General features: G+C 64.6%; 1 protein-coding gene across 16 annotated transcripts in view; it reads right to left on the reverse strand.

Moving 5' to 3' along the window:
• The window catches only part of BIN1 (bridging integrator 1), a 52,077-nt gene that overhangs the window by 11,877 nt on the left and 27,239 nt on the right, over nucleotides 1-12,961 (reverse strand). For 9 of the 16 annotated variants that reach the window (XM_036319987.1, XM_036319986.1, XM_036319989.1 and 6 more), the window contains exons 2-9: nucleotides 11,062-11,142; nucleotides 7,715-7,769; nucleotides 7,425-7,519; nucleotides 7,121-7,216; nucleotides 6,153-6,260; nucleotides 1,865-1,950; nucleotides 1,610-1,685; nucleotides 334-416 (exon numbers count right to left, since the gene is read on the reverse strand). In XM_036319987.1, the coding sequence (XP_036175880.1) occupies nucleotides 334-416; nucleotides 1,610-1,685; nucleotides 1,865-1,950; nucleotides 6,153-6,260; nucleotides 7,121-7,216; nucleotides 7,425-7,519; nucleotides 7,715-7,769; nucleotides 11,062-11,142 (680 nt within the window). Of the gene's footprint in view, nucleotides 1-333; nucleotides 417-1,609; nucleotides 1,686-1,864; nucleotides 1,951-5,316; nucleotides 5,410-6,152; nucleotides 6,261-7,120; nucleotides 7,217-7,424; nucleotides 7,520-7,714; nucleotides 7,770-11,061; nucleotides 11,143-12,961 lie in introns of all 16 variants that reach the window. The other 7 variants (XM_036319985.1, XM_036319984.1, XM_036319988.1 and 4 more) reach the window with 1 other exon arrangement.

Here is a 12,961-nt window from a genome sequence, read left to right on the forward strand (position 1 = left end):
CAGAATGCCAGCCTGGGACTCGGCTTCCCGGGAGCAGGGGGCAGGGAGGGCGCCACCCACGCTAAGAGGACTGCTCGCTTCCCAGAAGCCCCACACTTGGGGGTCAGTCCCGGTCACCCCGCCCCACACTTGGGGGTCAGTCCTGGTCCCTCCCGCCCCACGGGCACAGCCCCGGCCGCCCGCCCCGCAGATGAGGATGTGGGCCAGGCTCAGGTGGTGAGCAGACTGCCCTGCGAGGGCGCCTCCCCATAAGGCCCAACCCGGGCGACCACGGCAGCGGCCCTGCCCAGCCTTGCCCACGCCCTCCCGCACCAGCAGCAGAGAGCTGCGCACCTGGGCTGGGCCTTGACCGTGAAGGTGTTGCTCCCGTGCTGCTTCTCCAGGCTGACCAGCACATCGTTGAGGCTCTGGTTGAGCTGCAGAGGGAGAGCACAGGTAGGGGAGCCTCTGGAGCCACCAAACAGCCACTCTCCCAACGCCATCTTGCCTCTCCCCCTGAACCCCTTCCCCCGCACCGTCCCTGCGGAAACAGCTCTGCTCCCCCATCAGGGGGAGCTGCGAACCCACACCCCAAACCAGGAAGCCAAGGGGCGAGGTGGAGGCAGTGGCTGCCCTGCCACAGCCACTGTTTCCAGGGACCATCTTTTTTCTTTCTACTCGTAGAGATTCCCCAAAGGCCACACAGAGCTGGTCCTGCTTTAAAACGTCTAAGCTGTTCTTGCAAACTAACTGGGGGTCTGAACTGTGAGGTCTTCTTGCCCAGATGCTTCCAGGCCACCCCACCTGCCAGGGAGGTCCCGCGGCACAGGCAGGTCGCCCCGTGCACGCGAGTCTCACTACTGAGAATCGTCCTCTGTTGTGGCTGATAGGAAGCTCAGAGATTCATCTCTCTCCTACTTTACATGCATGTCTTCTCCCCAACCCACCGCTCTCTGTGTTTCCATCTCCTAGGCTGTTTTGGGTCTCGGAAGGGAAAAGGGAAAGCAGGCAGACAGGGACGGCCCCACGGCGGGAGTCCCACTCGGCTGACGCGGGGACTCGGGGAAGGCGTGCTGCTCCCTCTGGCCGGGCTGGGCGGCAGCATCCCTTCCCTCCTCCAGGCCCAGAGCCAGAGAGGCCCGCTCAGGGCATGGCGGGAGGAGGCCACCGGCAGGTCTCCCTCAGCGCTGCCCTCTAACTCCCAGTTAAACTAACGTGAAAATAACACAATGGGGACGGAGGCCAATCAGACCCCTTCTCACCCCAGTCCAGGCAGACAAAACAGTCCCGGTTCAATATCTACGACACGTGAAAGGATATTAAAACTGAGAAGATTCTCGCAATTTATGTATTTGCCTACAACCAGGGAAGCCACCACCGTCTGACACAGCTCCCTGGGCCAAAGCTGCCTGCGAACAGGGTACAGAGTGGGCAGGGCTGGCTCTGCACAGCCACGGGAGCGGGGCGGGCGCGGGCCCTGGCGCTCCACCCACAGCCCCCAGCACAACACAGCTCCCATGCGCAGGGCAGCTCCTCCCAGGGCCAGAGGGGCCTGTGCAGGACCTCGGCAGGGCAGGCAAGCGGGGCTCCCGGCCTGTCCTCGACCGGCCCTGGCAGCATGCCCACCCACCTTACTCATCTCCCTGTGGAAGTTCTCCTCCAGGCCTGCGATGCTCTGAAACGTGTTGACGTAGAAACCTACACGGCTGCAGGGGGAGGAGACAAAACCAACACGCAGGTCAGGGCGGGCAACCAGGAGAGCGCGGACGCACTGCCCACTCCACCCTCACCTGAGGCACGGCCCAAGGGCGCACCCCGACGGGCACGGGCACAGGCACAGCTGTGCATCGTGGGAGGAGGTGAGAGGCTGCACCCCTCCCCTCACCTGTTCCACAGGGACGGGAGCTCCTCCTGCAGGTCCACGTTCATCTCCTCGAACACCTTCTGCGCTTTGACAAGCTCCTCCTCGGCCTGCAGGCAGGACAGTCGTTGCTTCCGCCGCCCATCCCAGCCAGCGAGGCCAGGCCAGGCCACCCCAGACCTGCTCTCCAACCTCCCGCCCAGCGAGCTCAGACAGGGCTCTGGGCAAGGGGGGTGGGACCGGGCAGCCCCACCCTCACAGCCCCCAGGACCCAGTGCCAGGTCCTCCCAGGCCCTCTGAGGGGGCGGAGCAGCCATGGCAAAGGGAACCCCTCTCCTGCCAGGTGGACCAGGGGGGAGACGAGGGGTGAGTAGGGCACAATAAGAAGACACGGGCATGGGCCAGGTGCTGGGGCACAGGACTCCGCCACGGGGACCTGCCCCCTGTGTGAGCCCGAGGCTCGGCGTCAGCCTGCTGCCCAGCTCTCTGGGCCCTGCTGTCCCCTCACAGGATCCCCTGCCCCCTTTCTCAAGGCTCCTCTACTCAGCCTCAGCCCCCAGCCTGCACTTCACCTCCCCAACAGTCTTTCCCAGCCCCCACCCCTACATCCTCTCCTCTGTCACCTGTGCACCCAGATGGAGGGCAGGGCCCGGGAGCACGGAGCTGGGCAGCTGGCAGGGTGCCTGAGCCTGCTCCGAGCCCCCACCTGCCCCGGGCACACGGTGCCCTCCACCCTTGCACCCCGCAGTGGTGCTGGGCCCCAGGAAGAGCCGAATGGGGGAATGCAGCAGCAGCGCCCGAAGGTGCAGGGCCGTCACCAGACCCTGCCCGGAGGGCTCTGCCAGCTCTCCTGGAGGCCCTGCTGGAAACAGTGACTCGGGGTGACCGGGACGCGGTCTGAGTCACTGCCCAGGAGAGGGCAGGCTCCACCCAGGCCCACTTCCTGCAGCAGCCTGTTCTCAGGCCTCCGACAAAGGCAGCATCTGGCTGGAACGCCGCATCGGGACAAAGCGCCCGGGTCCCGAGCCCACAGGCCGCCCGCCTCGGGCACCAGGACCAGCCCGCGCCGGCCCCACTGCACTGTGCCCAGGCTGAGCCCCGTGGCTGGGGTGAGTGGGAGGGGAGAGGGGCCGCCATCTCTCCTGACTAGAAGTCCCTTCAGGCTACTGGAACTGCTCAAGTGAGCGTGCTCTGGCCCAAGCTTTAAAAACCGAATTTAACAGTTAAAGGTAGAAAGGGAGGGGAAGAAACGCATGCCCGCTGCTCCTGGACGGAGCGGCTCTGGCCTGGGCAGCCTGTGCTGCCTGGGCTGCTGAAGATGGTCTGTGAAACCGCAACACGAGTGGCCCCCACCCTGGGCATCAGCGCCTCTCGCGCGACAACCAGGAGTCTGGCTCTAGGCCCGTCCCGGGCGCCGGCCTTGACCCAAGGCTGGCCCTAACTCCCCAATAAACAGTCGTGACCGGGACGATGGCCACGGCACAGATCTCAGCTGTGTGCCGGCACGGCCCCGCGTTCCAGCAGGACTGCAGTGAACAGCGCTGCTCCGTTCAATTCCCGAGGTCAGGACCTCAGCCTTGTTCACTGCGTCACATCCATCGCCTGGATCTCTGAGCAGCAGGGGGTGCAGGAGAGCTACCCGCTGTGGGGCGGGCTTGCAGCCCCAGTGGCTCTGCCACGTGCTGACCAATGGACATGCGCAGCGGACCCAGAACGGGCTGGCTTGCCACGCGCCAGGGCACCAGGGCACCAGGGCCCTGCAGGCAGGTGTCGGGGGACTGGCAAGTGTGAAGAGCTCAGATGAGCCTGGGCACACCTGGAGCTGGTCAGCTCGAGAGCGCACAGCCCCACCGGGTTGCACTGTTTCTGCAAAGTCAGGCCAGCCCTTGGGGCAGCCTCAGGCCCCAGGTACCCAGCTCACAGGCAGCCAGCCGCCCGCGGGACCCCCAGGCTGCCCCACCCCAGCAGGCGTGAGGCAGGGGGAGAGCCAAAGGAAGAATGCTCAATCCAAATGGAAAGCCAGTTTGGCTGCGGGCAAAACATGTGCATCCAACATCCAAGATGACATCACGGGCTTTAGCGTCCCCTGCTGCACCCCAAGGGCCGGGTGTGGGCCCTCCCAGCAGGATCTCCAACCACACCCACCCCAGGAGCCTCAAAGCTGCTACGGGCCGCACCCCAGGCCCCACAGTCTTAGGGACACTCCCACCCACAAAAACGTTCTCCTGGCCTCCCGCAGACCTGCCTCAGGAAAATGACATAGAAACCATGTCGCTGGGCCCGCGGCCCCAGCCCTCCGGCCAGAGTCCACCCTCTGCAAAGGCCCACTCGCCCTCCCGCACCCCGCAGCAGAGGAGGCACGGCCTGTCCCAGACGCCGGGGCCTCCCTCAGACCCTGGAGTCCCTGGGCACTCTCCCCCCAGATCAGCCCACAGCTCTGGCCTAGAAGAAATCAGGCAGCAGGTCAAGTCAGAAGCTGGCCACCAGCCCACGCTGACCCGGCGCCTGCCACACAGAGGCATCTGATACATGTGGCCGGGACGATGGAATCAGGAGGTGGCCCAGCAAACACGGGCAGCTGCCCAGAGAGAAACCCAATCTCCTGGGCTGGGGCTGTCGCCTGCCCCCACCCCAAGACCACGAGGGGTTCAGGTTCCAGGTCACGTCAGTTTCTCTGGAGAGAAAACCAGAAGGCCACCTCTCCCAGGGCCCTGCACCCAGCGGCCCTGCACACTGCACCCGCCCGAGAGGAGGGTAGTACTGCTGGCCGTAGCTTCCCTCCTTCAGGAGGCCCCCGGGGCCACCGTGTGCAGACCGCCCCCCGGAGACCCCCCAAGGGCCGCCCCAGGCCTCAGCATACCAGCCTGTTGCGCCCTCCGTGTCCCCTCCAGGGGCTCTATGGGGCCCACACTTCCCAAGGGCCCCCATGAGTCTGTGGCAGGACCGCCCACACGGAGCCTGGGCCAGGGCGCGGAGCCCTGAAGTTCTGTGAGCCCCAACTCAGCCACGACGCGGCTCTGGGCCCCGGGCCAGGAGACTGTGCCCCCTCAGGCTTTCTCCTTAGACAATGCAGGACCCCCCCTCAGTGCCAAGGCCCGAAGGCCAGCCCGTGCCAGGCCAGAGCCCTGGTGCCAGCAGCCCCTCCCTGCAGGAGCCTCAGAGGACAAAGGGCTCCAGGCCTACTGGCCTTCTGGACGCTAAGGTGTCCGTCTCAGGACCGCCAGAGCCCCCAGAGCCCCCAGCCTCTGTCCCTGCTGGACCCCAGGGCTGGTCTGCGGCGGGAGTTCCCAGCACAGGCCTCTGAAACCAGCCCTGCCTCCAGCCTGGGAGAGGCCTCCGCCCCCCCCCCGCCCCCCCCCCCCCCCCCCCCGCCACCCCCGCCCGTCCCCGCCTGAGCCAGAGCCAGGGCAGTGCAGACAGGACAGGGCCGCAGACCGGAAGGCGCCAGCACGTGCAAGGTTAGAAGCCAGTGTCACCTGATTTCGGAGCAGGTTAGTTTGAGCTACGAGATGAGCCTGCAGTTTGCCTTGGCACCACTGGGGGGCGGCTTTCTCAAGCAGCGAGACAGGCTGGGGAAGGGAGGTCAGGCGAAGGAGAGAGGAAAACAGGAGGGAGACGAGAGAAACAGAGACAGACGTTAAACACCAAGTCCAAAGGCCTGGAAGGCTGACAAACAAGCTGCTGCCTCCAGGGGCCCGGCCCCTCAGAGGCCGAGAGAATTAGGGGAGCCCCAGCAGGCGCAGAAGGGGGTGAACTCCAACTGCAAAGCAAAATGTGAGACCGTTAGCTGGGGCGGGGGTGCGGCAAGCAGGGCCTGCCCTGGGGCAGGGCTCTCCCTCAGGACCTGTGGGGAATGGGGCCCCCGCCAAGTCCTGCGGCCCCCACACCGCGCCCCCCCCCACACCCCCACACACCCACCCCACCTCCATCCCACCGCCTGGCTTGTTCCAGCAGACGCAGGCTCGCATGGGTCCTGGGGCGTCTACTCAGACACCGGCTGGGTGAGGGCCTCACCCCGCAACCCAAGCCTCTCCTTCAGGAAAGTGCCACAGGGAGCCGATGGGGGTGGGGGGGGGGGACAGGACCAGGGGCTGGACAGGTGCCAGTGAATGAGCCAGAGGGCCACCCCGGGACCACCCTGGGGACCATGAAGATCTGTCACCCACCACCCAGCTCTGGGACCTGCCACCTGTCACAGGTGGAGGGCAGGGGCCAGGGTGCAAAGGGGCAGGTAAGCCCAGCCCAGGGCAGGCTTCTGGGCCTGCGCACAGCCCTCCCCCACTGTCTCCCCAGCACTGCCCTGGCCCCTCACCTTGGCAATTTTGGCTTCATCCTTCTTTTTGGCTGTTTGGAGGGACTCGTAATGGTGCCGGGCACTGTCGTAGTCCACCAGCTTCCGGCCTCGCTTAGCGATGCGTGACTGGGAGAGAGCGGAGGAGAGGGCTGAAGTCCTGGTCTTGGCTGCCAGCCGGTGGCCCAGCTACACGGGACCCGGAGGAAGCCAGAGCGCCCGCGGAAGACCCGCCGGCAAGGCTGTGCACGCCCCTGCGCCCGCTGCGCCCCTCCCTCACGCACAGGTCAAACCCCCGCCTTGCACACATCCACCACTGTCGCCACCAGCCAGCCGAGGCCCAGCCTCCTCCCCGCCTGGCCCGGCTCCTCCTGTCCAGGGCCAGCCGGCAGCCTCCACACTCCCCCGGGCGCCTTCGGGAGCCGAGCATCAGCGCGGGGCGGGTGAAGGGCTGGGGGAGCACCACCCCGTGGGTCAGCCCAGCATCACGGTCACCACCCGGCTCCAGGCGCCTCTTCCGCGGCAGACGCAGCGGGTCCCGGGGCCTCGGTGGAGACACTGGCTCACCGACCACGCAGCACAGCCCAGGCCAGCAGGGCAGCTGGCTTTTTGAACAGTCACACAGCTACACCAGAGAAGGGGCGACGCACAGCACACACAGCCTGCACACGCGCCTGCAGGCGGACACCCCTTACACACCTTATACAGTCCCCGTCTCCAGGCACCGCCACACACAGGCACACGCCCTGCGGGCCTCTTCGCCTAGTCGAGGCCCAGGGAGCAGGCCCCAGCTCCCAGCTCAGAAAGGGCCCGGCTGGGCTGGCAGGCCGGCCGCAGCAGGAGCAGCCTGGAGGGACCACGCACCAGGGGCAGGGATGCCTGCCTCTGGGCAGGGCACTGCGGTGCCTGAGCCAGCGTGGACCGCCCCGCCCGGTTCCTCTCTCCCTCTCCAGTTTCCCCGGCAGGAGCGCCACACGGCAGCCTCTCACCTTGATGTCAGGGAACTGGCCCAGGTACGTGTCCATGGTCAGCAGCGCCTGGTCCACCAGCTTCTGGTGGTAATCCATCCAGAGCAGGTCGTTGTTCTAAGGAGGCAGCAGCAGGTGAGTGCACCACCAGGGCGCCAGCTGCCCCAGCCCACAGCGCTCCCAGGAACCTCGGAGCTCAGCTCTTGCCCCATCACTTCAAGGCTCGGTGCCTTCTCAAAACCTCAGTTTCTTCATTGGTAAAATGGGCCAGCAGCCGAGGCCAGCAAGGCCCTGTGGGAGGGCCGAGGCACCTGCCCCTACTCACCTCGGCGATCTTGTTCGCTTCATCCCTGCCAGGCCAGTCGGGCTCATACACCTCCTGTAGACACTCGTTCAGCTTCTTGGAGGCCTCGTGCATGGCTGGGGGGCAGAAGGGCCATGCTGCAGCCAGGGCCATGGGGACCTGGGATGGAGGGTCCCCAGAGGCCCACGAGTCCTTGCCCCTTCCTCATAGACCCTGGCACCTCCCAGCTCTTTACACATCAGCTCCACATGGGGAAGGCCCCGCCCTGCATCCGTGAAGTCTGGCCCACCCAGGCCAGGTCTGCCTCGTACCTTTGACGGAGGCCAGGTAGGTCCGGAGATCCTTCTGCAGCCGGGTGCCCTCATTCTGCAAAGAAAAAGATGAAAACAAGGTGAGGGCTGGGGGCATGCCTTGTACCCCACCCTCTCCTTCCTGCACCCCTGCACTCCGCAGGCAAATGAAGGCTGTCCTCACAGGACATGGCAGGACTAGAGAAGAGAGGTGCAAACGCCCGGGCGGGCCTGGCCCCCAGCTCAGCCTCAGCACAGCAACAGCGCGCCCGCCACACACAGTACCGAGCAGCCAGCGTGTTCTCGGCTCCGCCGGGCGGTGGGGCTGTGGGCCGGGGGACATTCATCCTGAGTTACCAGCACCTGTCTCTCCAGACACGACTCCCAGTCCTGAAAGGACGTCAGGGAGACAGGCGCCCCGACGGGACACTGGGGCATGGCCGGCGACAGCACACGGCGCAGCACGCGTGTATGGTGGGACTGGCGTGCGCAGGCCCACCCTCCGACAACCATGGACCGTTGACCAATGTACAGACACGTGGGCGGGGGCGGGGGCACCTCATTCCAAAAGCTCCGATGGTGCCCGAGACCAGCAGCTCCCACTGCAATGTGCCCGGATGGAAGGCGGCCCTGGGGAGAAGGGGTGGCCTTGCCCGGGGACGGAGAAGTGGGGCCGGGTCCACGGCTCTCGGGATGCTGGCCAGCTGGGAGGGAGGGTGTAGGATGTAAGAGAAAGGGTCACCAGGGGAGTGGGCCAGGAGTGAAGCTACCATCATGCTGGGCCTGATCCACTGGGGCCCCCTCCAAACCCAGCTTCTCCCTGCCAGGCCTCCCCTTCTCACTCCCTGCAACAGCCCCAGCGCCCACGGACTCACCCCCAGGGAGGGGTGGCCCATGGCCTACGTCAGTGATGGTGAACCTATGACACGTGTGTCAGAGGTGACATGCGAACTCATTTTTTTGGTTGATTTTTCTTTGTTAAATGGCATTTAAATATAAAAAATAAGTATCAAAAATATAAGTCTTTGTTTTACTATGGTTGCAAAGATCAAAAAATTTCTGTATGTGACACGGCACCAGAGTTAAGTTAGGGTTTTTCAAAATGCTGACACGCCGAGCTCAAAGGTTCGCCATCACGGGCCTAGGTGCTGTGCTTGCCTGGACACCAGGATGTACCAGGGCCCCTTGTGCCTCCCAAACAAGGCCACACTGTGAACAGGCATGTGGGGCACAGATGTGCAAGGGGCCGCCCACATGCAGCTGCAGCTGGAACCCTAAGCCAGCTTCGCATCAGCCTCCAGTCGGACAGCCCTGCCCCATCGAGCTGCTTCCGCAGCAGGGCAGGGCCGGGCCAGCACAGCATCTGTGAGCTCCCTTCGCACGGCTGCTCCCCCGCGGGGCCTGGGGAAAGTCTGCAGCTGCCTGGAGCTCTGACACTCCTGGCAGAGCAGCAGGAGGACAAAGTTCTGGATCCGCTGCCCCTGGGCCTGCTCTCCAGGCTCGAGTCGGACAGCACCACAGCCCAGGACCAGCGCCTGATCCAGCTCTACAGCGGCAGCTCGGCCAGCACCCCATGTCTCCGCTGTACCTCCCTCCAAAGGGTGCTCCCCACCACCCCTGAAGACTGAGCCCCTGCCTTCCCAGGGGGTCCGGGGCAGGCACCTCTCCTGCACGGACCCCTCTGGCCCCCGCGGCCTCTTGCCACTCCACACCAGGGCCAGCAGGGATGCCCGCCTGGAGCAGAGCCTGGGTGGGCCCTGGGGCGGGAAGGACAAACACAGCAATGAGGAGGCCTGGGCTACAGGCTACAGTGGCCCCAGGACCCTGGGTGCTTCGGGGTCGCCTGAGCTAGGTTCATGGGGCTCAGGGGGAGGGACAGGAGGCCTCCAGGGCTCAGAGCCGGGAGGGAGGACAGGTGCACTGTGACGAGTGTCAAGTGGGACCATGAGGGATGTGAGAACAAGTGACACCAGGTGACCTATGCCCTCTCCTAGGACCCACCTCCTAGGAAGGACTCGGAATTTGCTTCCTTGAGACCATATTCCTGCCCGCCAGCCCGATTGGCCTCAACCCTGTGCTCAGTGTCACAGGTAACGAGCAGACGCCCGCTGCCGGCGCCCAACCAGCCTCTACCCACCTCTCCCAGGTCCTGCCCGCCCAAGGCCGCTGACCTCACTCCCTCCAGGACAGTGCCCACACCTTTCTAAATCCTGGCATCCCAGGGCTCAGTCACCCCACACACCTGTCAGATCCAGAACTGCCTGTCGCCTCAACACCCAGGGAAGCTACCCCAAGTCTCCAGTGGGGACTGAAGTTTGCCCTCCTGCTCCTACCCTTGGCCCCTGAAAAGCCAGTCCCCCAGCCACCTGAGGGTGGGAAGAGGGCCAGCTTAAGTGGCCAATGCACATGCCCAGCCAGGGCACCACCAGCACCAGCTCCTGCCCGGCCCCTCGGTCAGGCCTTCCTGCCCGGCCCCTCAGCCTGAAGATCCATGTAAGTCCGTGCCCAGAGCCAGGGATCCAGAGTCATGACTCTGAGTAACATATGGGAAGAGCAACCTTTGGGTCACAGCCCTGGGGCCAGGCCACAGGGAACCTTCGCTCCCAGGGGCCCTCTCCTCACCTTCTGCAAACAGCCCCGCCTGCTGGGGCAGCCCCTCGCCCCCTTCTCCCCACCACCCCAGGCTGCAGCTCATTTCCCTCCAGGCCAGCCTGTTGCCCTGCAACCTCAGCTCAGCTCCAGAACAGGCCCCTGGAGTGGGAAGGTCTGCGTTTGGAATCCCAAGCCCCCGCATCAGCTGTGTGGCCTGGGAAGCCCTGCCTCATCCTCTGAGCCTCAGTGCCTCCTCGGTAAAATAAAGAGAACATCAGCAGCATCTCAAAGATGCAAGGCGTGCCCAGAGGCGAGGCTCAGTGGTTGAGCATTCACCTATGAACCAGGAGGTCAGGGTTCATTCCGGTCAGGGCACTTGCCTGGGTTGCAGGCTCCATCCCCAGTCCGGCGAGTGCAGGAGGCAGCCAATCCATGATTCTCTCTCATCACTGATGTTTCTCTCTCCCTCTCCCTGCAGGCTCCCAGGCCCTGGCTGTCAGTTCTCAGGAAAAAATGGGCCTTTCCCTGGGTTCCATTCCAGCTGTCGGGTTGGCAGTGCCTTCAGTGCTTCCTGAGACCCGAGGCCTCAGACGCGGACAAGGAGCAGAGAGGCCTGGTCCCTCCAGCCCCGTCCACGCCCGTGCCAGTGCTCCGTCCTCCCGGCAGTGTCCTATGGCCTTGCCGATCCCCTTCTCTGAGCTCCCCTGCGCCACATTCACCCACAGCCACAGGCCCATTCCCACCAGCTCCCCGAGGCCCAGGGCCGCCCCACTCACCAGCTGCTTGTTGAAATTCTGGACACACTGTTCGAACTGCTCGTCCTTCGTCTCATCAGCCTTGCCCAGTTTCTGGAGGACCTACAGAGGCAGAGGGAGGGAGCGTGCCGCTGAGGCAGAGACCACCCGAAGCAAGAGTGCCCTTAGCAACACCACAGGCCCCGCCCCCCCCCCCAGCCAGGGTCCAGGAGGCCTGGCCAGTACCAGCAGCCCAGGCGCTGGGACCATCAGGTCTCCCGGCTGCTATGATCCCAAGGGCAGGACGGAGCCCACCAAGGCTCAGACCCCACCCTCTCTCCAGGGCCTGCCCATCACCAACAGGAGGACCTAAGACAGGCCAGCCTAGTGCCTGAACTGGGAGGAGGGAGCTTCAAAGACAGGATGCGGAATCAGGTGCCCCTCTTGCTGACCTCACGCACACCCCTGGGTGCTCCCCCCACCCTGGTGGCGAAAGGTGAGCTAATCTCAAGGGGCGAGGGTGGCCCCACCTGCCCACAGGCCCCCACAGCGCCCCACAACCGGACTCAGTCCTGGGCTGGAAGCGACACCCAGGAGGAAGGGCAGAGAGGTGCCAGGAGCCAGGCTCTCTGTGTCTCTAGCAGTCAGCTCCCAGTCTGAGTAGGTTTTCAGATATGACCACCCCCCAGCCACCTGCTCCCACCTCCACAGCCCACACACACACACACACACACACACACACACACACACACGCACACACACTGGGGAGGAGTGGAGGGCAGAGGTGAGTAAAGGCGGGGGGGGGGGGGTGCGCTAGGAGAGGAGCTGGGAGGAAGCCAGAAGGGCTGGTTCTCCCTCTTAGATCCTACTCCCTACCCCCAACCCCCTACCCCATCCCAGTTCTCCAGAAGAGAGAAGAGGGGAGGGGAAGAGGAAGGGGAGGGGGGGAAAGAGCAGGAGAGAAAGGCACAAAATAGAGGCATGGAAGGAGGGGAGGGCCATGGAGAAGAGCTGAGAAAGATGAGCTGGGAGCAGAGAGGGGATGCTGAGGCAGGGATTGGGGTGCGGGGGGGTTTGCAAGAAGAGGGAAGCTGAGACCAAGACGGAGGAGCCAGAGACGGCCATCCGCAGCCCTGGGCAGGCACCTCCATTAAGCAGCAGAAAGAACAACACTGACAGCTCAGTAGAGGCAGTGGCCCCAACTCAACAAGAATGAGAGGAAACAGGTGGCGGTGGGGGTGGCACGCAGCGGGGAAAGGCGGGGACAGGCCAGGGCTGGGTACCCAACAGGCTGGGCTGCACAGGACCAGGAGCCAGCCCAGCAGCTGTCTGAGACCAGCAGCCACCACCATCACTCCCTTCAGCCACATTCTCCCTTCGCAGACCCTGAAGCGGGCCTCGAGCACCAGCTTTGCCCACCCAAGCCCCAGGCTGGGGCCCTGAGGGGTGTGCAGAGCCCTGACTGGCCCAGGAGGACCTGTGCTCCGGGCTGCTCCTTCTCTGGCTGGCCCAGGCGCCACAGCAGCCAATCAGCTCTCAGGTTCTCTCTTATCACACAGTACATTTGGCATCTCTTGCCAAGTGCCTGCTCAGATCCAGGCTCCTCTGCTGGGACAGACATTGGTCCAGCCCCAGCAGCGAGGGAGCACATGGGCCTGTAGGAGAGCCCAGGACAGAAATTCCATCAAGCCTGGGTAATCAAGGAGGACTTCCTGGGGGAAGCTACAGCTCCAATGGAGAGAGCTTACAGCAAAGGCAAGGAGACCAGAAAGATGAGGGTACATTCCCGAGGAATTTCCATCACTCGAGGCAACGGGAGGCCGCAAAGGACAGTGAGCAGCAGGAAGGCAGGGATGGGCCTTGGGGAGCGGCCCCTGAACAACCATGTGCTACACGGTCAGGACACAGTCCACTGGGCAAGCGCAGCTGGATCACCCAGCCC

Source organism: Myotis myotis, unplaced genomic scaffold (assembly GCF_014108235.1).
Source record: "Myotis myotis isolate mMyoMyo1 unplaced genomic scaffold, mMyoMyo1.p scaffold_m19_p_8, whole genome shotgun sequence".
Lineage (NCBI taxonomy): Eukaryota > Metazoa > Chordata > Mammalia > Chiroptera > Vespertilionidae > Myotis > Myotis myotis.